Here is a 27,847-nt window from a genome sequence, read left to right as displayed (position 1 = left end):
ACAGCCCCAATATTGAATGGGTTGCCTGGCTGTGGGTCCTCACCCGCGCGCTTAAAAGGGACTTATGAATACTCCACTACAGGCACACACAAAAGGTTTATTTACAAGGGAAAAGGAAAGAAGGAAAATGTACAACTCAGGGAGAAAATAGGGAAATAAAGTCTTTAATGCGACCTACCCGATCCGCCGACCTGGAAACCCAAAGGCACTCTCAGAGATGGCCAGACGCTGCGAGCTGGCCGCCAAAATGCCTCCCCCCCCCACCAAGCCCATGTGTCTGGCTTTATATCAACCTGGCAGCTTAACCCCACCCTCAGGTCCCAGCCACCTTCCCTTTGGTGGTGATGGGATTTGGAGTTCCCAGTGTCTTTGGCTTGGGCCTGGGGTGGGGGTGGAGTCCACAAAGCCTGTATGGAATTTAGCTTTAGGACATCCTTTTCCCCCTAACAGTACATTTGTTGTATGGAGAGTTGTCCTTGGAAATGGCTTTCCTCTCTTCTTTCCATCCGATATGGCCAAGGACACGTTAAAATAGATTATTTAAAAATCCAGTAGGTTGGGCTTCCCTGGCGGCGCAAGGTGTTCAGACACAACCTGTGGAGCTGTCTGCAGCCACTGCAGCACCAGTTCGATTCCCAGCCAGGGAGCCACCCACGTGGCGCAGCAGATCTCTCTTGCCTGGCCCACTGCTCCCCTCAGCAGTGTATTTCAGTCATTCTGCCCGTTGTGCTCCCCACTCTGGTGAATCCTCTCACATGCACACACAGACTTCTGGCCTGTACCCCAGCTCTTGTGTGCATAAATAAAAAAATCTTTCAAAAAAAAATCCAGTGGATTATGCTAAGGAAATAAGTCCGTAGAGAAAGACATACACTGTATGAATACACTCATTTGTGGAATATAAGCAAACAAAGCAAACCCTGGGACTTGACGGAATCATGGTTGCCATAAGGAAAGTGGGAGAGGGGGAGAAGGGGGGAATGACGGGGGTTCAGTAGAAGGGGCCTATTTGTGGGTGGTGGGTAGTGGTGGTGGGTAGTGACTGGCCCTTTGTTTGCGGGTGTGGTGTGAGGTGAGAGTTGCTGAGGTGAGAGACTATTCCGGAGTCGTGTGCAATGTTGTAACCTAATGTTATCTCAATTTACAAAAACAACAAAAAATCCACCTCTGCAGTTATTATGTAAAAAAACGGTAGGCCAATGCAGTAGTTCCCAAGAGCCCAGACTCACACCAGGTGCAGAATCTTTGCAAGGATGAGAAGGTTTGTAAACTTGGTAAAGTTGAACAGACTGGGCTACAAATTAAGGCATCCAGGCCCACCAGATGTAAGACCAGAGGGCTGCTTGGAAAATGGGGGTAGGGGGGCAACGGAATTCAGTCTAAAGGCCCTGGGCCGCCAGCAAAGAAAATCAAGGTGTTTTAAAAAGAAAAAGCCACTTTTGTTATTTTCCGGAAAGAGATGTAGAGTGAGGTTGGTAAGTGCTGTTTTATGTCCAGCTATAAAGCAAAAGGAGGCCACACAGCAGGGAGAGTCAAAGACTACCAATGATAAAAGGCCAGCCACTTATGGCTCAGAAGCTTAAGAAGAAAGGATGGGCCTCCCCTGGTGGTGCAGGCAGTTGAGCACCGTGCTGTGAAGTTGTCCGCAGCTTCTGCAGTGCCGGCTGGATCCCGGCGGGCAGAGTGTTTCCTCAGTCTGCCTGTTCTGTTCCCCGCTTTGTCTCTGGTGAATCCTCTCACCCTCCCTTGCATCTGGCCTGTACCCTGGTTCTTGTATAAAATAAATAAATAAATCTTATTAAAAAAAAAAGAAGAAAGGATGACTGTCCTAGCTGAGGAATAGTTCAATAAAAGGATTTGCCCTTTCCTATCTGTAGGGTAAATGATTTTCAGGCTTTTCTGCCCTCCACCATTGGGATTGCCCTGCCTGATGGGGCACTTGCATTTTGTTACAGTTATAGTTATGTTGTTTACTTCATTACCTGTGCACCATGGCTCAGTACTGAGGTATTAGCGAAAGAAGCAGGAGAAGGAGAGAAAGCCAGAAGAGAGAAGCCCAGAGTGAAGACTTGCTGGGGGCTTGGAAGCCTGCCTGCCTCCTGGCCTTCTGCCGCTCCCCATACCCCACCCCTGCCTGCTGTGTAAGTGGTTGCTGCACTACATGTAAAAGCTCAATAAAAGCCTGAGAAAACCACATAGAGCTCCAGGACTCTCCTTTACCGGGTCTGCTCAGATCGTAGAAAACCTGCTCAGTGGCCTGTCCTGCCACCACGTTATCCCTCAACTCGCAAATGCTTACAAAATTATGTTTTCTAATACAATAGGATACCTGAGCTTGAAATGTAGGAGGGAATGATTCTGAAATACAAGCGTTCAAATTTACTTTAAACCTAAAAATTAAGCAGTCTTATTCCAGTGAGCTCATTGGACTCAAACATTTTGAGGAATGAAGATTTTGAAGTTTTGTTTTGATTAAAATGAAATCACAATTTCAGGAGACATTCAGTCATGACTTGAGTTACTATTGCTAAAAAACAATTTGAGTACATTTTGAAGGTCTTATTGATGTCATGCAGTGATTCCTGAGTTAGCATCTAGCAGGTAGGAGGTAGCAGGTAGAAAGGAGTTCTGAGGAGCAGTACGATATGAAAGTCTTTTTATAGGAAGATGGTAGGGAAAACAAGGAGGCTGAAGCAGAGTGGTTATGAAAAAATCACTTTCCTTTAGGGGATGGCAGGGCTCTATCAGGTAGATTACCTTTTCTTTTTTTTTTCTTTTTTTTTTTTATAGAGGCATGTTTTTATTTTATTTATTTGTTTGTTTGTTTTGTTTATACAAGCACTGGGTACAGTCAGAAGCGTGGGGAGGGTGAGAGAATTCACCAGAGCCAGAGCGGGGAGCAGAGCAGGCAGAAGGACCGAAGGACACTGCTGAGGGGAGCAGCGGGCGGCAGGAGAGGTCTGCACGCCATGTGGGACCCTCCTCCGGTGGCCGGGGAGCAGCCGGGGATTGAACCGGCGCCGCAGAGGCCGCGGGCAGCTTCGCAACCCAGCGCTCAACCGCTGCGCCACCGGGGAGGCCCAGGTAGATTACCTTTTCTCCAAAAGACCAAACCTTTAAGTTCAGTCTTGGTTTGAGACTTTGTGTTAGTGATTCCATTTTGGTCTGTTTTATTATGATTGCCTTTGGAATGCAAGCCCTGGAAAGTCTTGAGTTTCAGGAAGAATTGACCTGTCAGTTTCACCAAGAACACACACTATTCTAGAATATAATGTCATTACTGTTTTGGAACTTGTTATTCATAGGTTTTGGTTAATACATAAAATCCAGAGATTTTATATTTAAAATTTTTTTATATAGAAACATTCTGTAATAAACATTTTTTCCATGAGATTCCATAAAAGTCTCTATTTCTTTTTTTTATAATTTATTTATTTTCTTAAATCATTATTCTCCCTTCAAGTATAATCCCTGTGGTTCTCCCATAGCATCTGTGGACTGTCACTGTGGTTCCTTGTGCTCTTCCCTCTTTGCTTTTGATCCCTCTGCCTTTTTTTTTCCCTCAAATCTATGGTCAGCTTGCAAGTTTTGTCTTTTTCCTGACTCTTTTGTCTTTCACTGCTCCACATGTAAGTGAAACCATTAGATATTTTTCTTTTTCCTTCTGACTTATTTCGCTTAGCATAAACCCTTCCAGCTCCCTCCATGTTGCTGCAAATTATGAGTTTGCCTTATTTGATTGCCGAGTAGTATTCCATTGTGTGTGTGTGTGTCTGTGCACTACGTACCTTAGCTATTAAAATAGTGCTGCTATAAACATAGGAGTGCAGGTTTCCTTTCCAATTAGTATTTTTATGTCCTTTGGGTGGATTCCTACTAGTGAAATCTACTGGATCATAAGGTAGGTCCATTTTTAGTGTTTTGAGGGTTCTCCACATAGCTTTCCATTGTGGCTGGACCAGTTTGCATTCCCACCAGCAGTGTAAGAGGATTCCTTTTTCTCCACATCCTCGCCAGCATTCATTGTTTCCACTTTTTTTGAAATGGGCCATTCTCACAGATGTGAAGAGCTAACTCTCATTGAGGTTTTGGTTTGCATTTCCCTGATAATTAGTGATATTGAACATTTTTTCACATGCCTGTTGGCCATTTGTATTTCTTCTTTGGAGAAGTGTCTTTTCGGTTCTTGTGACCATTTTTTTGACTGGGTTGTTTGTTTTTGTTGAGTTGTGTAAGCTGTTTGTAGATCTTGATAACAGCCCCTTATCGGTCGTATAGTGTATAAATATTATCACCCTTAAACCCTAAAGTTTTATTAGAAAATTTTAAAATTTTGTGAAGAGGAGACACTGTTTTAAATATTTGAAATTTTATTCTCTTGCGACATAAAACTGTGGCACCCAGAAAATCTGTACGATGTTAGTGATTCTGTAAGAGGAATCTGGTAAAACTATTTAGAAGGCAGTACCAGTACACCTTATAGCAAGCATTAGATGTTTTAAAAGCGTTGGTATTAATGTATAATCTGTAATTGTTAAGTGTGTATGATTTAAATGTTAAAATCCCACATTTTAAGATCATCTTCTGCAGTTACAAACCCATATATCCAAATTTTCTATAGGCTTCACAAACCAGAGAAGTAGAGTGTGTAAGAGTCAGAGGATAAATAGTAGTATAAATATATATTAGTTATATTACCTAATTAAAGTCATAATCTGTTAATACAGCTATTGATTTATTTCAAAAATTTAATTGAATATATTTCTAGTAGTTTAGTTGCTGTGTTTTCCAATGTTGGTGAAATTATTAAAGTTCTTCACTTTCATAGAGTCCAGATTGAGCTGCCAGACGCTGAAATTCTCCTTCAGGATTAAAAGCTTGTTTCACATCCAAACCTTTCCCATTAAGTGCTAAATATTTGCTGAAAGTTGGTCGAACACGTAACTGCTTAGGAGCTGGGACATTTTGGGTTGGACGGGCTGAAATAGATCAAATAAAAGTCATTTAAGAAAAACCACTGTAAACAAAGGGGTTGCAGTAGGTATTCATTATTAGACGGAAAAAAATGAAAGCTGATGATGTATGTGGAAAGCCCTTCAGATTTTATTCAGTGCTGGGATTTGTGCTTCTTATTAAATCTTCTGGTAAAGTCTCCTACACCTGGGTTGATAGTGTGACATACCTGTAACATCTAATCTTGTATGACATGAGATGACTCCAGCTTCATTAACGGCAGAGACAGTATACCACCCAGCATCTTTCTTGGTTACATCGTTTATCAATAAGGTAATTCTCCCAGTATTATCATGATATAAGCTGAAATGAAACAATTAAAAAAGGAAAGTATAAGGATTTTCTTGTGAAAGTCTTGCTTCTGACTTACTGGCAGACAGATACAAAGTTAAGAGGCATTTGGAAATTCTGAGTCTATACCAAGTCATGCCAAATAGCAATTGTGAAAAAATTAAACATCCCTCTTCCCCTTTAATATAGTTTACACCACCTATTTTCTTGAGTGAGCTTTTTAAATTATTAGTAAAAAGGGAAATCCTAGCCTACTTTAACCCTTAAAGTTCTGATTAGTGGATTTTTGCTTAATGAGATATTTTTTTTCAGTCTTGCCACTTTTTAAAATATTTTTGATCCAAGAAAGATTTTTTTTGCAAGTCTGCAAGATTTTATTGATTTTCTGATAAAGAACTTCCAAATCTCATATAATGACAGAAATTCTGTACTGTGAATTGTATTGCTTTATTTTAAGTCATGACTGAATAAATCAGTTCACTCAGTAATTACCTAGAAATGGCCTCCACATTCTCCCACCTTCCTCCCTTTTTTTGATCCTTTCTCCTCTCCCTTTCTCTTAGCCTGGGAACCCCACTTTGTTTATTGGTGGCCACTAATTTTTTATTTGTTTTGTCAAAATGTCCACTATAAGAACATCTGATATTTGTGTTTGTCATTATGACTTACTTTACTATGCACAATTCCCTCACATATCCATTTTACTGTAATAAAATCCAATTTTACTGTAAGCATAAACACTTTGTCTTTTCTTATAACTGAATAATAATATTTCAATCTATATCTGTATCTATATCTATATCTATCTATCTATATAGATATATATGGATTCCTAATCCAGTCCTCTGTCACTGAACATTTAGGTTGTTTCCATATCCTAACTATTTTAAATAATGTTGCAATAACCATTGCAGAAGATTCAATTTTTTGAGTTGAGGTTTCATGTTCTTCAGACAGATACCCAAGAGTGGGATTGCTGGATTGTATGGTATGTCCACTTTTTTTTTTTAAGGTTAATTAAGGTTGCTTTCCAAAATGACCACACCAGTTAACATCTCCACCATAAACAGTGTAATAGGGTTCTCTTTCTTTGTATCCTCTCCAGCATTTTTCGTTGGGGGTCTTTTAAATATGTGCCATTCTCATGTGTTTAAGATGATGTCTCATTGTGGTTTTACCCTGCAGCTGCCTTACTCAAACTGATGAAAAATTTTCCACGTATCTGTCCGGATCTCTTGTGCATTTATTAATTGGATTATTTAAATTTTTGTTAAGTTGAATAAGCTTTTTGTGTATCTTGATTATTAACTTTGTTGGTTGTGTAATGTATGAAAATTTTCTACCACTCGGTAGGATGTCTTTTTAATCTACTTATATTATCTTTTGCTGTTTGAAAGATTTATAATTTGAGGCAATCCCAATTGCTTATTTTTGTTTTTATTTCCTTTGCCATAGGGGTCAAGTTTACAAAAACATCTTTGTCATTGATGTTGTGAAGCATATTACCAGTGTTTATTTCTACATATTTTATTGTTGCAGGTCTTATAAGTCTTTAATCCATTTATTTTTGAATTTATTTATGTGTATGGAGTTAAAGGGCGATCTAGCTTCATTCTTTTACTTGTGGTTATCCAGTTTTCCCAGAGTCATTTGTTGAAGAGACTCTCCTTTCCCCATTGTATAATTCTCTCCTTTATCAAGAATTAAGTATTGGGCCTCCCCTGGTGGCAGAGCGGTTGAGCGCTGGGTTGCCAGGCTGCCCGCAGCCTCTGCAGCACCAGTTCGATCCCCAGCCATGGGTGAGGGTCCCACAAAAATATACATATATATAAAAATAAAATAAAAAGGTGCAATTTGCAGCAACATGGATGGAGCTGGAAGGGATCATGCTCAGAGAAATAAGCCAGAAAGAAAAAGAAAAATACCAGATGGTCTCATTCATAGCAGGAATCTAGAAAACTTAAAATAAGGGACCAGGAAAAAGAATAACTATAAGAAAGGAAAAAAAAAAAGAATTAAGTATTGATATATCTGTGGATTTATTTCTGAGCTTTTGATTTTGCTCCACTGATCCCTGTGTCCATTTTAATTTTTTTTAAAGATTTATTTTTATACAAGAACTGGGGTATAGGCCAGAGGCATGGGAGGGTGAGAGGATTCACCAGAGACAGAGCGGGGAGCAGAACAGGTAGATGGACCAAAATACACTGCTGAGGGGAGCAGCTGGCAAGACAGGAGAGGTCTGCTGCACCATGTGGGTTTCTCCCTGGCTGGCTGGAATTGAACTGCACTGCAGAGGCTGTGAACAGCTTTACAGCGCTGTGTCCAACCCGCTGTGCCACTGGGGAGGACCCACTGTGTCCATTTTTATTTCAATGCCTTAAGTTTTAATTACTACCTATTACTACTGTTTCATACTATAATTTAAGTCAGCGTTTTGATACCTTTATTTCTCTTCTTTTTATCAGGATTGCTTTAGTTATTTGAGGCTTTCGTGATTCCAACACATTCCTATTGTGTTTGTTTTTTTTTTATTTGAAGAATATAATTGGTATTTTAATGGGAGATGCTTTGGTAAACCAGTCTTTTGACAACATTAATTCCCTGGTCATGAGCATGGAATATCCTTTAATCTTCTTATGGAGTCATATAGTTTTCATTGTATATGTTTTTCACCTTATTGGTCAGGTTAATCCCTTGGTATTTGATTCTTTTGATGTGATTGTGAATGGAATTATTCTCTTAAATTATGAATTTAATAATTGTTAATTTACTTTTCTTCTTGTGTATTATTTCCTACTCCTTCCTACTGTGCTGATGTCTTTCTTGATATATGAGATAGCCATCCATTTATGTTTTAGAGGTTGTTGTCTTATTGGGTGTAGTATGGTTGTGATATGTGGAGGAGGCAAAATCAGCATCTCTCACTCTGCAACCATCTTGCCAAACTCCCTGGCTTATTATATTACTATATTTGTTTTAAAATCTAGACAACTTGAGATCACAAATGTATATCATTTAAAATGCATTTCAAACTGTAATATAACTGTTTTCACCCAAATTAATTATAGTGAAGTATAAAAATAGTCATCCTACCTTATTCGATCAGTGTTGAATCGTACCATTTCATTATTTCTTTTCCAGAAAAGCTTTGGTGGAGGTACAGCTGAGATTTGGCATTCTAGCTTCACTGTATCTCCTTCAAAAACTTTTTTGCTTTGTGGTTTGTAGATAAACATTGGTGCTCTTCTATGTTCTTTTGCTACATAGTAATAAAAATTCAAGTATTTGAAATGTTACAAAAATATTAAGTCAGAACAAAGCATTATGAAATTGTATGTTGAAATGAAAGTTCTAAAAAACTGTGAACAGGATTGGAAACTTTATGTTTTAAATTAAGTTTTAATAATATACAGTACTGTTGTATAATTATACCATTTAGAGTCCCAAAATAGTAATGTAACAGTGCATTGAATTTATAATCGTTTTCATTCAATGAATTTGTCATATTTTCATTTATCTCATGTGTAGGAAGGCAGCATGAATCGCAGAAAAAGAACCCAAAAGATTTGGGTTCAAATTCTTTTCTTGTCCCTGCCAGTCATGCTAAGTTGGGAATAATTTATTTAATTTTTCTGAGGTTCACTTTTAGCCACTATGAAATTGTAACCAGGACTGCTGTGCCTACCACAGAAAATTATTATATATATATATTTTAAAGATTTATTTATTTATTTATACAAGCACTGGGTATAGTCAGAAGCGTGGGAGGGTGAGAGAATTCACCAGAGCCAGAGCAGGAAATAGAACAGGCAGACCGATGAAATACACTGCTCAGGGGAGCAGCGGGCGTGGCAGGAGAGGTCTGCATGCCATGTGGGACCCTCACCAGCAGCCGGGGTTCGTACCTGCTCTGCAGAGGCTGCAGGCAGCTTTGCAGCCCAGCGCTCAATCACTGTGCCACCAGGGGAGGCCCCACAGAAAATTATTGTACAGATCAGTTGAGATAATTAAGAAACACTTTGTAAACTAACAAATAATATACAAATGCCAGTAATTATGATATTTTTACTTTTCTTCAAATATCTGAGGGCAAAAAGCAAATTACACTCTAGCTTTTCTGAAGGAGAAATGAGCAGATTAGACAGATTTCCTGCTAAGGTCCTTTTCAGCTCTCTGACATTGTGGTAATTTATACCAACATTATAGTTGGTAGAAAAAGGATTTTCCCAAAGTGAATTTACTTGATTTTTAAAAAATTTCCGGATCATTAGTTTTTCCCATAAAGTGAGGTCTTACCATATCACAGAATCTTAAAATTTTTTCATTGATCTTTGTAGGACAAAAATTCAAGAAAATTGTTCATCCTTTACTTTGATTAGTGAATATATAGCAATATCTCTCTTATGCATCATACTATGGGGTATATCATTACAAATGTGATGTTTTTAAAGCATTTAAATTCTAATTTTTTTTAAAGATTTATTTATTTATTTATACAAGCTCTGGGTACAGTCAGAAGCGCAGGAGGGTGAGCGAATCCACCAGAGCCAGAGCGGGGAGCAGAGCAGGCAGAAGGACCGAAGTACACTGCTGAGGGGAGCAGCGGGCGGCAGGAGAGGTCTGCGCGCCATGTGGGACCCTCCTCCAGTGGCCGGGGAGCAGCCGGGGATCGAACCGGCACTGCAGAAGCTGCGGGCAGCTTCGCAACCCAGCGCTCAACCGCTGCGCCACCGGGGAGGCCCTAAATTGTAATATTTTAAATCAGGACATAAGTTTAATAAGAAGATGAGTTTTGCTATACCTGTTTTCTAAAGCAAGGAGGCATGTATGTGTTACTGTCATTTGAGACAAGTTTCTTAGTGAAGAGAAATTAGACTAAGACTAAAAGTTGCATTTATTGTTTAATTTCAAGCTATGTGTGATTATTTTAAACTGTAGACCAGAAAAATGCTAATAAATAAACTTCAGTTTAAGACCCGTTTAGTGACATCTAGAAATACTTTTATACTATACTATCTTATTTGGTATATCTAAAATTGTACTGTTTCTTTATTTCCTTTCCAGAAAAACCTGTTTTTCTAGTTTCATTGTATTCCCCTCAAAAAATCTGCCTTTCCTTCCCCATCTTCCTTTCTCCCCCATGACTTTTAGATAAAAATTGGCATTTTATTGGGTTGTACAGATACTATCTTTAAATATGAAGTGTTCTGGGCTTTTGTTTTTAAATACTTTCTTTTCAAATACTACTGGATTTCAAGGAGCTTTCACGGTCTCCTTGAAGGCTTACCCAGGACATCCAGTTGCACAGTAAAGGTGGCTTCTCCTGCTCTATTCTTGGCAATACACGCATAAGTTCCTGCATCTGAAACGCTGACTACTTCAAAGATAAGTGAATGAAAACCCTTCTCAGACACTATCATTTTGTGTAACTCATCTGGTAGAACTGGCCTTCCATTTAGGTACCATGATACATCAGGAGCTGGCAGACCACTCACCTAGAAACAAAAACATAAATAGATGAAAGAATTTTAAATTGCAGCATTATTGTAAACCAGCTGTCCATTTATCAATTTTAACAGTTTCTGCATCTGAGTAGATTTGTGACTGGAAATGTAAAGCAAGTGCGTTAAGAGGTCTTTGCTTTCAATATTTTTTTTTTAAACATTTGTGCTTTATTTATTTATTTATTTTAATTTATACAAGCACTGGGTACAGTCAGAAGCGCGGGAGGGTGAGAGAATTCACCAGAGCCAGAGCTAGGAGCAGAGCAGGTAGAAAGTACTAAGTACACTGCTGAGGGGAGCAGCGAGCAGCAGGAGAGGTCTGCGCGCCATGTGGGAGCAGCCGGGGATCGAACCAGCGCAGCAGATGCTGCGGGCAGCTTCGCAACCCAGCGCTCAACCGCTGCGCCACCGGGGAGGCCCTGCTTTCAATATTTTTTAACAGTAGAAATGAAAACCCTTAAAATTAATATAATATTTTCAGACTATCTCAAACCCCACCAAACTCTTTCATAGGTGACCTCAGGTTTTCCAAGATTTCTTAATTACTATGTGTAGAACATTAATTTATGTTGGTCTCCACAAGGAATATGGCAGTCATATGGCTTTTCTGACTATGGTGACTGTAATTGAACTCCCTGAGGCCTATATATGTGAGTCTTATCGATCTAATGAAAAACCTTTTCAAAAAAGCAGTTTTCAAAACTGTAGTTCTAGTGCATAAATGGCAGTTTGTTAAGTGTTTTAATATAAATCTTACCAATTAAATCTACACACTGACTTTGATCATCAGAAATCTGGAAAAACATTTTACAAGATAAAGTTCTACAAAATGAAGATAATATATGATTTTCTAAAGAGCTGTTCAGTCTGCAGAACTCATATAGGCCAAGAGAAAACAGGTTGACTTGAACTCCTTAATAGGGAAAAATTAAAGAGGCGTTCTATTTTAGAAATCCTATTGTTATGGTAGCTTCATTTATATTTAGTATTTAGATGGTAGGCACTATTATGTGTATTTATACCTATTTTTTCAGTTTATCCTTCTAGCAATGTTATGAGGTAGATGTATTTGTTATTACCATATTATACATGAGACAATAGCACAGAGTGACATGTGTAAGATTACACAGAAGGAAAGCGGCAGAGCCAGATTTAAATCCAGGTAAGCGTGGCTGCAGAATTTGTGTTCTTATCTATTCTATATACTGCTTCTCAATGTGTGTAATGAAAAGGGGCATTTTTACAAAACTTAGTATCTCATTGTTAATTTTCCTCCAATATTTGTTTAGCACTTATCTTACTTTGAAGTCCATTCTGTAGAATCTTCCTTCTTCAATTGACATGTTTTCTGGCACTTGAATGAAACGAGGAGGATAAAATTTCTCCTGGATTGCATCCTGATCATTCACATCTCCCCTAGAAGATGATCTACTTCTGAAAAAAATATTTTAACAATCACTCTGCAGAAAATTGGTCATTCCTTTTCCTTTTACACAAATACCATCAAATTTGAGACCTCAAAGTCCACTGTTTGATCTGATATTGTAATAACATGGGAGATGACTTAGGTCTATATTTTGCTATGGCATATTCGTGACTATTGAAAATAGTAGGAATTTAGAAACATCTGGTACAAATTATACATCTTTTTTTCTTTTTCTCAGTGCCACAGATTGATGAAGAAACTTATCTATTAAAATGCAGAGTACCTGGGCCTCCCCGGTGGTGCAGCGGTTGAGCACTGGGTTGCAGGGCTGCCCGCAGCCTCTATAGCGCCGGTTCAATCCCCGGCTGCTCCCCGGCCACCGGAGGAGGGTCCCACATGGCGTGCAGACCTCTCCTGCCGCCCGCTGCCCCCCTCGACTGTGTACTTCGGTCCTTCTGCCTGCTCTGCTCCCTGCTCTGACTCTGGTGAATTCTCTCGCCTTCCCGCGCTTCTGACTGTGCCCAGTGCTTGTATAAATAAATAAATAAACAAACAAACAAACAAATAAATAAATAAATAAACAAACAAATAAATCTTTAAAAAAAATGCAGAGTACCTCCTGGATAGTTCTTAATAGGTACAAAGACTGCAAAATTAAAACTTGGTTTAGATTGTCATGAGAAAGTTGCTTTAATGTGGAAACGTGGTTCTGACTTAGTTCACCATATCATTCTATTTATTTATTTTTAAGACTTATTTATTTATTTATACAAGCACTGGGTACAGTCAGAAGTGCAGGAGGGTGAGAGAATTCACCAGAGCCAGAGCGGGGAACAGAACAGACAGACTGAGGAAATATACTGCTGAGGGGAGCAGTGGGTGCGGCAGGAGAGGTCTGCGCACCATGTGGGACCCTTGCCGGTGGCTGGTGATCGAACCGGTGCTGCAGAGGCTGTGGGCAGCTTCGCAGTCCAGTGCTCAACCGCTGTGCCACTGGGGAGGCCCACCATATCATTTTAATAATATGTCCTTTGAGATAGTTCTGCTACTTAACAGATAAAAATTTTTTTTAAAGATTTACTTATTTTATTTATGCATACAAGAACTGGGATGTAAGCCAGAGGTGCAGGGGGTGAGAAGAGTCACCAGAGACAGAGTGGGGAGCAGATCAGAAAGATCTACTGAAATACACTGCTGAGGGGAGTGGCTGGCAAGACAGGAGAGGTCTCTTGTGTCATATGTGGGTTAGCTCCCTGGCTAGTATCCAACTTAGGCCATTGTGGCAATAGCACTGAGACTTAACCCATATGCCTCCAGGGAAGCCCAACAGATAAAATTTTTGATCATCATCTTGAACATTCAAAAATGCACATTGATTTTTTCTTTTAATTTATTTATATATATATATATTACGTCATTGTCTTTTATTAGGGCATAGAAGAAGCTTGAGGGCTTTCAAAATATTTCAAGCTGAAAATGATTTAGGTAGCAAACTATATGTTTCTTTAAAATTAAAAAATAAACTTTACCTTATCTGTGATGTAGGAACTTGCAGTCGTGCATGTTCTGAGTTGTGCTGCTTGAAATGAAAACAGAATGTTAACATATAGTTGCAAGCTTAAAATGATAGTGAATTAAGTATTTGTAGTTGAAAGGAACATTTCTATTTTGGCTGTATTTTTACAGCCATTGCTCTACATATTTTTTTTTAAGCATTTAAGATATAATGTGCACTGATCTTACAATACTTTAGCAAGAAATCCCCTATACTATTAGGATTATTCAACAGGTATGGTTTATGAGAATTAGCATGATGGCTCTGGTATATTTGAAATGGGAGCACAGTACAGATTGTCCTTTAGTGAACCAGGAATAGACATGAAGTCACTTGTGTTGGCAGTAGATACAAGGTATTGTACCTAGTGCTCTAGAGTGGCATCAACAGCAGTAAACACAGAAGAGACTGGAAAATACTTCTTTTTTTAGTTCATGGCACAATAGCCCGATGGACACTGTGGAAGATACGTGCAGAGCAATAAAAAGATGAAAAACAACATTAATTACTCCCTGCTTAATAAAATATATTTAATTTAAGGAAATATCTTTTAGGATTCATATCTAGGCACCAGGAAATTATTTCTATTTGAAAATAAAATCAGGAATTGGTGAAAATTATAATAGATTTAAGTATTTAGTGCCTATTTAGTGTATTTCACTATGCTTGGCACAGTGGAATACAGAAATAAGTGAAAAATATCGTGCCTACCCCAAAATTTAAAATACATTTGTATAGCAACACAACAAAGTTTGAGTACAAATAATTGATTTTGGGTGGATATATTGAATGTATTTTGTCATTTTAAAATAGAATTCCTACCACTTTGTAACAATTTTTAGCTAGCTTTAAGGTTCTCTGAGCACAATGTCAAATCAACAATTGAGTGAGCAAATAAATGAACTTTTTATTTTAAACCAAAAACAACGCAATTTAATTCAAAATATCCAAATTAAGCTTTTGATTTTTCTTATAATGGTAGTATAATGTGCATATCTTCATATTCATAGATATATTTCAGTTTTACATAGTTTGATGGAATTTTGTATTATTTAGGTAGAATGTTTGAAGTATGCAAAAAAGAGACTTTTCTGATTTCGTAATGATATATTTTAATATTTTTCTTGGTACCATCACCTTCATTTAAAGTTTTTAAAGAATGAATGAGAAAAATGATAAATCATTGGCCTGAATTCATATAATGTAAATTTATAAGGTAAACTATCATCAATATAATGTTGCTTTGAGTTATTTCTAATAGAGATGGATTTGTGTCTTATTCTTGCTGTAATCTTCTATACCAAATCTAGAGCCCAGTGCACCACATGTGTTCTACAAAGTTACTTGAATGAACAAATTGTTCAGTAGCCTGAAAGAGATTTAACTTCTAGTTTCTTCTTGTTTCTTGTGCATTGTTAGACCCTGCTTCATCCTTTTTAGTGGATGAATTTTGTATAACAAAAACAAAAATCTCTTCTCAGCTTCCTATACTTAGAAATTTGGGATTCTTGAGAACCCATTTTCATCCCTTTGTCTCACAGTTTCTTATGGACGTTTTGGGAAGGAAGGAAGAAGTTACTGTTGAAGGAAGACCGAAAGAGCACTAACAGGGAGCACGAACAGGTCATTATGTGCTCCAATTGTACTTTTCTCTTCAGGTTAAATTAGCTTGTTAAAATCAAGTTGGTCAGGCACATGCCTTTAGGACATTGTCTTTATGCTCTCCATAAAGTTAATCCCTTCTTGGAAAAGAATGTTTTTGTTACTCTTAGAGCCATTACTCATAGTTTTTTTTTTTTTTTTTAATAGAGGCATGTTTTATTTATTTGTTTGTTTGTTTGTTTGTTTTGTTTATACATGCACTGGGTACAGTCAGAAGCGCGGGAGGGTGAGAGAATTCACCAGAGCCAGAGCGGGGAGCAGAGCAGGCAGAAGGACCAAAGTACACTGCTGAGGGGAGCAGCAGGCGGCAGGAGAGGTCTGTGCGCCATGTGGGACCCTCCTCCGGTGGCCGGGGAGCAGGTGGGGATCGAACAGGTGCCGCAGAGGCCGCGGGCAGCTTTGCAACCCAGCACTCAACCGCTGCGCCACCGGGGAGGCCCCTCATAGTTTTTTGTTTTTGTTTTTATAACAAGACTCATTTATGAAGATAGGAGCATAGTAAAAGAAATTAGATGTTTCATGAATACCACAGCTATATTTTCAAACACTGAAATGGTAGTCAGCTTATGCAGAAAGCTTATAATTCCTTTGGTTTTAGAGTTTTAACTTCTAACCTGGTGAAGATTTACAACTCATAAATTCTCTTGTAGGTGTACACATTGTAGTAAGATTCCTAAGTCTAACTAACCCCTAAATATCCACATGAAAAGTGACATCATTATCCTTCTGGTGTTTTGGTTTTGTGACATTTCATATGCAGATATTAAAACCACCAGAAAATGGAATAAAATCTAAAATTTGTATGTTTTAAATTTTGACACATTCTAATTTTCACATGATTGGAGCATGGAAGTGATCGGTTTTTGCTTCAAAGTGATATTTAAAGGCATTTCGAAAAGCAGACATTTAAAAATCATGCAAAAGAAAAGTGCTCCAGTTAGATAAAAGATTATTTTAATTTACCTGTGGTGAGTCTTGTGCTTCACCATCATCTTGAGCTTGAAACACTGCAGCTGCTGTCTGTGGTCCTAGCAATCTGCGAGCCATCTTCTCCTCATATGTCATTCGCTTTAAAGAAGTAAGTTATTAAGGAGAGAGTAATGAGATTTAATTAAAGTTGTTTGTATAGCTTTCCCTAAAACCACCAAGCATTATACCAAAAAGGTATATAGTTCTATCTATTTAATTATAGACAATGCAGTGTTTTCAAAAGGCTTTTCTTTCATTCTAAGTATTTCCCATCCATTCTAGTGACATTTCCCTTCTCTGTAGTATTCACTTCTGTTTTCTTTTTACTTTTAAATAGCAGGCATAATCAAACTTAAAATTAGGCTCCCCCAAGTAAAGGGAAATTCTTTCTTTTCCTCCTTGTTCTGCCTGTTCTATTTGGCTGTCTTTGAATATAGTACTGAATGTTCGCACATTCAGAAATAACTCTTATTAAATGAACACTGAATGTTTGACTTATTAATTCTGGTTGAAAGTAATATAACTAGTATATCAAATGTATTTGGCTTAAAGACATATAGTACTGTTTCAAAAATGAGTGACATAATGTGCACAGTAAGAGTTTTACATAATAAGAATTACAACTATCTGTCTATCCATAATGTGCACCAAAATACATGAAGAAGCTGGTTGACAGTATTTCCCATTAGTTATTTGGTCATCAGGCATATTTTATGAGTATGCCTGCAACAGAACATTGTCATTAAAATGTTCAGGTCGACTTTTCATTTGCTCCATGCTTTCACTACTGAAAACCAAGAGGTGATTTTATGCATAAAAACATAGAATAGGGCCTAAATAGTCCCCCTTTTTTTTTTATAATCCTTTCCCTTGCTGATTATGTGAATATAGCCCTGTGAGACAGAGAGCTTTCTTGTTGAGATTAGATTTTATTACTAAATTGACTTTCTGTACAAACAGACATCTTGCTCACTTGATTTCCATTATGAAGAAGGCTATCCTTGCATTTTAGTTTTCTCTCCAAATCTTGAATCAGAGCTTCTTTTGATCCTTGTATTTCATGGTCAGGAGTCCTTGGTGTGGGCTTAGCATTTGTACTTTGGGATGGCATAGCATTTATAGGTTGGCCAACTGAAGGATGTTGATAGCTTTAAAGAAAAAAGATTTTAAAAAATCTTTAAAATGTATCTAAAATAGAATTGGCCTCATTTTATCAAATAGGTTGAACCTAATGTCATTTACTAGTGTTATTAAAAACACCAGTGGCCCTAATAACAGTCAAGAAGTATTTTGTATGTTAGTTGCTAGCTTTTTTTCTTCTTTATAAGTTAGACTGAACATCAGGAGGGTGTCCTTCCTTGAAGATCTTCCCTAAAGATGTGCTTCATGTAGGTAGGCTTGAGAGAACTGATTTTTAGCATCTTGTCCCAGCAATCTGTGACCTCATATTTGTAGTTTGAATTACTATTGATGGGAGTATCTTACCACAAGGAATTGGTAACTACCACAGACCATGGCTCCTTCCCCAGACCTCACTGTTAAATATTTACCAACATAACCGCTGGTATTTAGTAAATACTCTATTGCTTTGAATGGAGTCTACAGTTTACAAAGTCACTGGCTTTCCTATTAAAATTTTGTATTCCAGATAATACCAAGTAATATACTGTATAATAAATAACAAATAGCTTTTATGTAATGACACCTTCAACATTGTTAAAGGGGTTTTTAGTGAAAGAATGGTATGATTTGAGGAACGAGGAGAAAGAAATGTAAGCTGAAAAAGGGGTTTGAAGAAAGGAAAGTAAATTTGAATAACAGTTGAAGAGTTTGGTTTAAATACTTATTTCCAATTTCCATCTAAGATATACTTGCCCTTCCCAGAACTTCCCTGTTATTTCTAACAGAGAACAGGAATGGTATTTAGGGAGTCCTGTATTTTTAGATCTGCTAGGTGGCTTATACTTTTCACAGTGTCTTGTACAGATTTCACCGTGGTTTTTTCATTTAAAGCCCAATAGGTGCTAACTTCTATCTGTTTAAACCTGGACACTGCCCTTAATGAATATTTTACCATTTTCCTAATAAATATTCTCCAGTTATCCAAATGAAGCAGTTGTAGTCTACTCTCTGATATGTTCTTGTTTATATATTCTCAAGGATTATTAAAATAACTTGTAAGCTAATTGGAAATGTATTTCCTCTGACTAGAGCCAGAGTTTTAGTTTTTGAAGACTTTGGGGGCTTGATTAGTAATCACTAGGTTGTAAACATACTGAAGAAAAAAAGGCATCTTATTATTCACCATTTACATCCATTAACACAAAGGCTGGGTGTAGAAGATATTATCAGTTGACTGAATATTTTTCATTGTATTCAAAGTTGATGATGTACATTTCAGGTCTTCAGGATTGTCTATAATAATCCTTAGCTAAGGTTTGACTTGTTCAATTAAGTAAATAGCCAATCAATTGTTCAGATAAATAGTGATTTTTTTAAATACTGAATTCCCATATCAAAGTAGTAAAATTCCTTTGATCTCATAGATCTTCTATTTTTCCATCTGTATGATAGCATACTGGGTTGTTTTTTTTTTTTTTTTTAATGCAAGCCTACCACTTTATAATATATCTTTTTAACACATTTGTTGAAGTGAATTTCAGATTGTCATAATTTAATGAAATATATTTGAGAAATCCTGAAGGAATATCAAAACCAGGTCTGATATATATATATAGCCTCACTCACTTTATTCATTTAATGTACCTATTACCTTTTGGATGGCTTAAGTGTTAGGATTTGATATCTACTCATTTATAAACTAATATTATACTTGTATACCGCTTTATAGGTCTATTTTTTCTATCATTAATCACCTAAATCCTTAATTTTGTTACAGATCACTGAGAAGCTAAGGTAAACTTGCTGAATGTCCCACACAGCAAGCTTTTTTGAAAGGAAAATTTAGAATTAGAGAGCTAGCTTCAATTTCCAGTCTATGACTTGATCAACTGAATAAAACACTTGCTTAAGGCTTCCTGCTGATGAAAAGCTAAATAAAGCTTTCAAAGATCTCTAGGTTAGATTTAGAAGATAGGGCAAATTTAAGCCCATCACAACAATGAGGGAGTTGTGCACAAATGTTCAAAGGGCCAGAGCTTTCTACCCTGTGCAGCTGGACACTGAATGGGTGTCAAGTGGCGGTGGGAAGATTAAAAGAGTTATCTGTGGTTGCTGAAAATGGAACAGCTAAAGTTGGACCTTTGATCTCTGGTTTGGGGCCTTATCCTCTCCATTTTTGCCTTTTGTCCTCTCTTCTTAGTTTTGTGCACAGAGCTGGGTACATGGTTGAAGCTCGGTAATATCTGCTTGGTGGCTTTTTTTTTCTAGTCAGGGATTTGAAATAGGATTGAAAGACTACTAAGAAAAATATTATTGTCAGAAAAGATTATTTTGTGTTTTAAAACGCCTTTGTGGGACATTTGAAAATAATTAGAAGCTAGACGGAAAATGATCATACAGGTAAAATGTAACCAAGAAAAGTCTACAATGTGTGATAATGGTTATAAAGGGAATTTGGGAGGGAAGAAAAGTAAGCTCTTATTTCTTGACAGTATCTTTTAAAAATCACTAGGTCCAAACTATAAAAAATGACATTTTTTGTAGGTTGACTAGCAGCCATTTCAAATGGCTCAACCTAGTATATGATTCTAAGAAATGTTTTTGACTTTCTTTGGTTTTTAATTGTAAAGATACTGAGGTTTCCTTACAAGTTGCATTGCTGTGGTCAATTCAGCTAGGTTTCCAACATTGTCGCCAAAATTAGAAATCTCTAGAAAAATTAGCCTCTAGAGAAGACTGAGAAAAATTAACAGGGATTTTTAGCAAATCTTTTGATAAGCCTACTACAAAACTTATGCCATCAGAAAATTTTTCACATGCCTCTGGTTTAATTTTCTGATGGTCTAGTCAGCCATCAGAAAGGAGTAGGAAAACTGATAGCTCTAAGTTTGCATAAGCACAGAGTATTCAGTTCATGTTTTATAAAAAGCACTACCACTATGTCCTTCTTCATATCAAGTTCTCTTAGAACAGTTTTAGGGCTGTGGAAATAGTACATGCTTGCATAAGGCTTCAGGTATTCTTCCTGTATTTAGATCAGGGTAAATGTGGTTTTAATTACCAAAGGAAACCTTAGGGTCATAAGCCTTTATCTATTCAAGCTTTCGTTCTTCTGTTCCTAATGATAAAAAAATTCATATATTTTAGTGTCTAAATTCCAGATTTCCTTTTTAGTTAAGTGGATATTCAGGACCAGAGGACTAAATGGATAGGAAGAAAAGACTAAGACTGAGAAGAAACTTAATAGCCTCTGCTTATGTGAGAGGAAATCCTAGCTGACAAAGAGCAGACAGGTGTTCTTCATCTCAGCTGAGCCCAGAACCAGAGCAATTAATTTATAGTATGAGGATCTTTGCTCAGCTCTGAGGTAGTAGTTCACTGCTCTTGTGTATGTTAGAAATAATGTTTTGAAAATGAAAAATAATAGGTAAGTAATTATATAGGGTAACAGGTGATTTTAGTTCAGCTTCCCAAGGATACTGGACAGTGTGTCCGATGACTTCTTATTGCCAGTACCTGGTTCAAGGTGTTCTAGGATAACTATGGAATGAGATCTCAATAACATATTAGATAGTGGAGAATGAAGTACAAAATATCCCCCACACTCCTCAGATATAAGTTCACTGAATATGCGGTATATATATCCATATATAAATGTATATTAAAAATGCACTTACTTGGAGTCCATAGTGGATGGGATTTTGCTGCTACTGTAATCAGGCTGTGATGGTAATATGGAGCTGAGGAAGCTGGCTGGGGATTGGGTATAGGTAGCCGTAACCCTTTGGCCAGGGTTGGAGCCAGCAAACTGCTGGGGAGAGGCAGGGAAACCAGAGGAGGACATGGTGATGTGAGAGCTCATTGTTGAAGAGGCAGAAAATGTTTGCTCTGTGCATTGGCGGGGCTGGATCATAATGGAAGACTGTTTAGTCTGGCTAGAGAAGCTGGCGGTTTCCGGTCCAGGAGGTTGCAGTCTGGAGCTGCATGGATTTTGGGATTGGATGAAGTGTTTTGGACGTTCGTAGTTAAACATACTTAGCTGGTATACAGAAGGTGAAGGCAATTTATTACTATAGTGATTTGCTCCTGGAGGGGTGGGATTCTGATTTTGAGGCTGCAAGCCTGGAATTACAGAAGGTTGCAAGGAATCAGAAGCAACCTTGATCTGCTCCTCCTGGTTGAGATCCTGGGAATACTGTGCTCCTGGATTTGATGGAGTGGCTTTCTCTTGAATATAGTTCCTTCAAAAAGAGAAAATAACTTGGTTATAATATTTCATAGAAGCCAATATACTTATTTAATATCTTTAGGAGCTTCTTTTAGTTTTTGGGATTATGTGCTTTTAAGGTCGCCTCAAGCTAGAACTTTCCTGCTTATAGAGTTTTCCTTTATTCCTGTCTTTGCATAAATTACTTTTCTCTTGAGCAAAAGAAAAAAGAAGTCATTGGTATTTGCCTCAGGGTGATTCTTAAAGCATGCTCAGGGCCTTCAAGATATAGGAACATAAAGTTTTGAATTTGCCAAGTGGTTATACATGAAAGGAAATTCTATGATGTTGTTTAGTATGGATATTTATGGTTTTGTGAACAACTTGCCAGAGGCCCCAGGTTCATTGACCACAGAGATTCAATGATTTAAAATTAATAGCAGTTAAATATACAGTAAATCCTCACTTAACATCACTGATGGGTATTTGGAGGCCTTAAGCAAAAGGATTGAAGAAAATCAGGTCCTTGAATAATGTCATTTCATTGAACTTCACTTAGGATTTCTTTTTTTCTCATCAGCAATGTGATGAAACAGCATTATGTTGAGGACAAACTGCATAAAATATCAGTTTTAATTCAGTCCAGGTTCTTCCCATTGTTCATCAAAACCAATGAATGGCTCCTCTGATATACCAATTAATTCATGTGTTGATCTGTATTTCAGACTAAGTTTGAAACAGTTTTAACTCCACTTTTTTTCTTTTGAAATGGTGAATGACAAGTACAAAAGAATTAAGGCAAAACTATAATGGTAGCCTATCTCTCACCAAGAAAAGATGTGTACATTTCACTTACTTAGTTCTGTTTAGCGCTCCTTCCTTCCTGCAGGTCTCTGTTTTTCTTTTGAATCATTTGCCACTAAAATCAGTTTGAAGGATTATATTTGCCTCTGATTTTCTCCATTAGTATGGTAAATCTAAGTAGGACTATATACAGGCATTGTCTACTATATATAGAAAATATAAATTGTTGAGTTCTGATTCTGTCTGATTTTAAAATATAAGGTGATTTAGTTTGTTTCACATATTATAAAAGAACACTGAAAACGTGATAAACTTTTAACAGATAAAATTAACCAAGTTGTCACAATTGCAATAAAATCTTATAATTATTTAATCTTGTCTTGAATTAATTGTCACTTTAAATGAAAAATTTCCAGGGCAAACAACTTCATCCTGAAATTGTTCATAGAATGTTTAGAATTAAAATTAGACATTTTAAGGAGAAACAGAAGTGCAACTAAACAGCCAAAAGAAAGATTCTATTGAAAAAGAACACTTTAAAAGTCATGTATTTGGAGTACATTTCATTAAAGAACTATATTAGGTCTTTAAATTGCTGGGGAAAATACATCCACAAGGAGGCTTTAATTAGATCTCAAAAAAAAAAAAAAAAGATTCTATTTCGAGACAAGCAGTTTTGTAGTTATGGGTTTATTTATTCCATTGTGGGATTATATACAGAGTTTGGTTCCTAAATTCCCTTTTGGGCAGGAAAATTATTCAGATACATTTCAAATAGCAAGGAATAAACTGCTTAACAAATAGCCAGTCAGTATTTTCCAGAAAGAGCCCCTATATTTCTTTGCATATATTTTGTAGAATGTTAACTATCTTGTGCAGTTTGGTACCAGTCTCCACAGTTAACAATTACTGTTATATTTATTTTTATTTTTTGAAAATGACTTTGTTGCTACATTTCTTAAATTTCAATTAAGGATATCCTTTTAGAAGTTTCATTTTTTCATGTCTCAGTAAAACTCATAGAAATATTCACAGGTACTATAAGAGACTTTTCTTCATATTAATAGTTACTGTTCAGCAATTCAATTCAATAACAAATAGATGATAACAATTTGCTGAAAATAATATTAAGTAAATTTCAAAGATTTTATAAATAAAATATTGTTAGTTTCCTATTTAAAAGTCAACATTTTTTCCCCATCTCCCAATATAGCACAGACTTGTACTAAAAACTGATAAAGGACATTTTGAAGTCATAAGACATCACTACAATAATAGACCAAGTGTTCCTTTTAAGGAAAAAGAATGATTAAAAAAAATGAGACAGAACTAGCTTTCCCTCTATCCTTTTTAGAATGCCTTCTAGTTTCAGTAGAATGCATAGGTGCTTTCTCTTCAGATCTTTGTACATTATTATTACAATGTTGTAGCTTTCAACTTTTTTTTTTTTTTGCTTTCAATCTTTTTATCTGAAGATCACCTTTGTTCCAACTGCTCTGATTTGGACAAAAAACAAACAAAAACACCTCAAAACTGTAGTAGAAATAAAGAAGGAACTTACCTGTAGTTCCAGAGAGTGCCAGCTGGTTTTAATCCTCTAGTGAAGGGAAGGAAGAGGCATCCTCTTCCCTCACAGATTAATCCAGTGGCTCTGTGCTTAGTATTATAGCACTACTGACTTTTATCAGCTGCCAAACAGTGACATCTGATGTGCTTGCCTGTCCACCTACCTATGCTGGCGTGTCAAAGTAAGAGTCCACAATCTAAACAATATCTCAGATGTCTTAGTGATATTTAAGGAGAGGGATTACGAGTGTTTCTTGCAGGCCTCTTTATATTTGAAATTTGACTGTGAACTTTAGCAAGCTCATGGGAGAAAAGAGCAATGAATTGTTGAGAAATGGGGGAAAATACAAAGATTCTTTATTGCAGTAGGGACTTTAAATCTTCCTGTTGAAGAAAGAAGGACTAAACAGGAAATAGCATTCTAAGTCTGGTGTTCTGTGTAGTAAAACTCTCTAGTAATAAGGCCTCTGAAGGATGGACTCCAACTTGACTGGTATTGGGTAGTTCTTCATTGCAGGCTTTACCCCCCTCCCCTTGCAAAATGGGCGTGGGGTGGAGTGGGATTCAGCGGTTTGTTTTAAGAGAGAGGGTGTGGTCAGAAGAGTGAGGTTCTGGTGATAGATCACTGGGAGGGTAGGGAGCTGGAAAACATGATGTTGTTTCTTCAGCAAGTTTTCTGAATCTGTATGGCATATGCCTGCTTGACCCTTGTACTTTTATTCTAAAAGTTTTGAAACACTTAAACAATTGGACAAGGAGCAGACAGTATCTCGAGTGTGGCTGCCGGCTCTGTTGTAGGGTATTTCAATAAATTTGACTTTTCTGTTATCCAGAAAACCAAAACCAAAACAACCAAACAAACAAACAGTCTATACAATTAGGGCTCTGTCTTGTCAAATGGCTTTCATCTTCCTTTTCTCCTAACAGTTATACAGTTTCCTTTATCTTTTCACCAAGGAGACCATCTTAGTATTTATGTTTCCATTTTGTGCAGGGAATTAAAAAATTGCAGAATTGAAAAAGCTTTTAAATCTACAAAAAACGTGGTGGAGAGGGCTGAATAATCTGAGGATCAGGCTAATTGAGTGGAATTACCCCCACTTAGTGTTTTCAGTTCTGGTTTGTTTCTGATTTCCCTTCCTCATTAGTACTCCAGTTTTGATTTAATTAACTCGTACTTTAGGGTTCAATAAATAGACCCTTGAGCACTTATGAACCATATAAAATTCTTCACAGGTGACCATGTAGAGGTGTACCTTCCTTTGGATTCAGAGAAATGTTGATAATTAATTGCTGCCGCAGCACCTAGCCTTGCTTATTAGAAAAAGCATTCTAGTCTTAAGGAGTAGTTGTTTGCCTACAAAGTCTTATTACAGGAATCTCCCAAAATACTTTTCTACATCTGCTCACTGATATTTTGAACTAATAATGACAGAGCCTTTCAGTCTGAATTAGAGAGATTTAATATGTAAATACAAATGACACAGTAAAAATAACATGAATAGCCAACACATAACAGCTTTTGCTATCCTTAAAGCACTTTTAAAGCACTTTAAATGTCACATATGTAACTGATCCCTTTTTTTCCTGACTAGTGCAAGGAAGAGGAAATACTAAATTTGAGGTCTCTTGGTACCTAAAAGTTTGAGATACACCTTTACCAGCCAGTAGGGAATATGTCCAGAACAAATTCTCCATTTTGCCTAGGGCAGGTTCTAAATGTAACAGTTGAGGAAAAATTTTAGTTCCCTTTGCCCTTTTTCCTTTACCTCTTTTCTCCTCTAGGCCTTTGTAAGATATAGCTTTGGCTACAATGTGATAGCTGCATGGTACATGTAGGCTAACATTCTTCCTACAATAAGGGGATGGTGAAGGAAAGATCTTTTACAACACCATTCTCAGAAGTTAAGGATTTATATTTAGTGATCCATTATGGGTCTACTTTTCTACTTTTTATTGTTAGGTTTGTTTTTTTTTGAATGATGTTCTATGTTTCCTCACAAATGTGGTTGCCTGTTTGAATGGTTTAATTGATTTTTTGAGAAAAATCATAGAGCCCTAAAACTGAAAAAGCCATTAAGATATGAGGTGGTGAACCATTTTCCAATCCTTTGCCAAAGACAGCTTTTTTCATTTTTTTTTTCTCTAAACTCTCAGTAAGAGCCTCTGGTAAGTCTAACCCCTCACAAAATGTAGTAATTTCTTACTATTTCACTGAAACCTGTCCTGCTGCATATTAAGGGAATTCCTTTCTGTCCCATCATCAAGGGAAGGGTAGCTGTTTAATTAACTGTATCATTCCTTTCTTCTTCACTATAGCCCTTGTTGTTTTTAAACTTTAAAGTATACATGCTATTCTAAAAATGACACTGTCAGCTTTTTCTGAAGTCAGAGGTTAGTTGTTTGTGATGGAGCTAATTTTTGCTATATCAACAAAGCAGGAAATTATCATAGTGGATATCAAAGGATGAAAGATTGAAGAAACTTTTATTTGCTTTCAGGTTAAACATAATTCACTACAATTATTAAAGTTCTCTATAAACATAATGAAAGTGAATCCCACTTTACCACTTGTACTTTGAAATATCCATTCTAGCACTTGACTCAATCTTATATTCTTCTCAAGCAAGACATAATAATGGACATTATTTTGGGTAATGTGTCCAAAGTTTTCTGGACACATTCATTATCTATCTGGGAGACCTGAGTGAGGGTACCCACTCTAGCACATACTTGCTGTGTAATCTTCGACAAATTGCTAATGCTTTCTGAACTTTAAGAATTAACTATAAAACAAAGACAGTACCTGTTTTACCAACCTAAATCAGAGAGTTGCTGACTCAAATGAAATGGGAAGTCATAAATGGATTGTTTTGTGGTATAATATGAATCCTCAACTAGATCAAAGTATTTCTGAAGGAAAATTATCTTGTCTAGCACAGTGTAGCTCATACAGATATTGAATAAAAATTTAACTTTTGTGGAACTTTTTAACCCAATAATATTTCCCATAGATGATTTTGTTAATGAAAAGGATGCTAATCACCTGGGAAGATGCTATGTTATAAGTTCAAGGTCTTTTTTAAAAAGGTCAAAAGGCTCAGTGCTAAACACTGTTACTCATGGAGAAAAGTTTTAAGTATCTGTATGGGCCATCTCCCCAAACCTAGTCTAGCACAAAAGATGACAAACACAAAGAATGTGCTTAATAAATGTTTGTTGTATAATTTGCAGTTTTAACTATATTGCCCTCCACACCTATTATTCCTTGACCCCCATATGGAGTCTTTACTTGTGGGGGTAGCTATGCCCAGGCAATTAGAGAGCCCGGAGACCAAGGGGTTACAGGAAATGAAGAAAAAAGCAATTACTGGAGATACACTGATCTTGATTTTAAAAACCACCAAAGTAAGAGCTACTATTCATTGAATTCCTGCTGTGTATTCACATACATTATACTATGTTTGGCAGCCTCCAAGCCCACATTCTTTCCCTCACTGTCTTCATTGCAAGAAGCACTGGGACAAGTACCTATCCCAAGGTGAGGGAAGCATGAGGACCCAACCCTCAACAATATGAGCTGGTCTTTTTAAATTTTAGTCACTTGTGGAATGAGGGACTTGATGTGAATGACCTTTGATTCCTTTAATATCTAACATGGTGTATTTCTCTCAATAGACTTAAATACAACTCAAGAAATCTATTATTATAAGAGAGTCCAATAT

General features: G+C 36.9%; 1 protein-coding gene across 1 annotated transcript; it reads right to left on the bottom strand.

Annotated features, from left to right (window-relative positions):
• Positions 1-4,806: 4,806 nt before the first annotated feature.
• Positions 4,807-21,578, bottom strand: MYOT (myotilin; the record flags this gene model as incomplete). Its single annotated transcript, XM_084252191.1, has 9 exons — positions 4,807-4,979; positions 5,183-5,316; positions 8,401-8,566; positions 10,595-10,802; positions 12,113-12,245; positions 13,767-13,813; positions 16,418-16,522; positions 17,397-17,571; positions 21,223-21,578. The coding sequence occupies 9 exons, from the start codon at positions 21,576-21,578 to the stop codon at positions 4,807-4,809; spliced, it is 1,497 nt and encodes a 498-aa protein (XP_084108317.1).
• Between the last annotated feature and the right edge of the window lie 6,269 nt (positions 21,579-27,847).

The sequence above is a fragment of the Talpa europaea genome (genome assembly GCF_964194135.1).
Source record: "Talpa europaea genome assembly, chromosome: 13".
NCBI classification, from domain to species: Eukaryota; Metazoa; Chordata; class Mammalia; order Eulipotyphla; family Talpidae; genus Talpa; species Talpa europaea.
The sequence above is the reverse complement of the archived record's forward strand: the minus strand, read 5'-3'. Positions and strand labels throughout refer to the sequence as shown.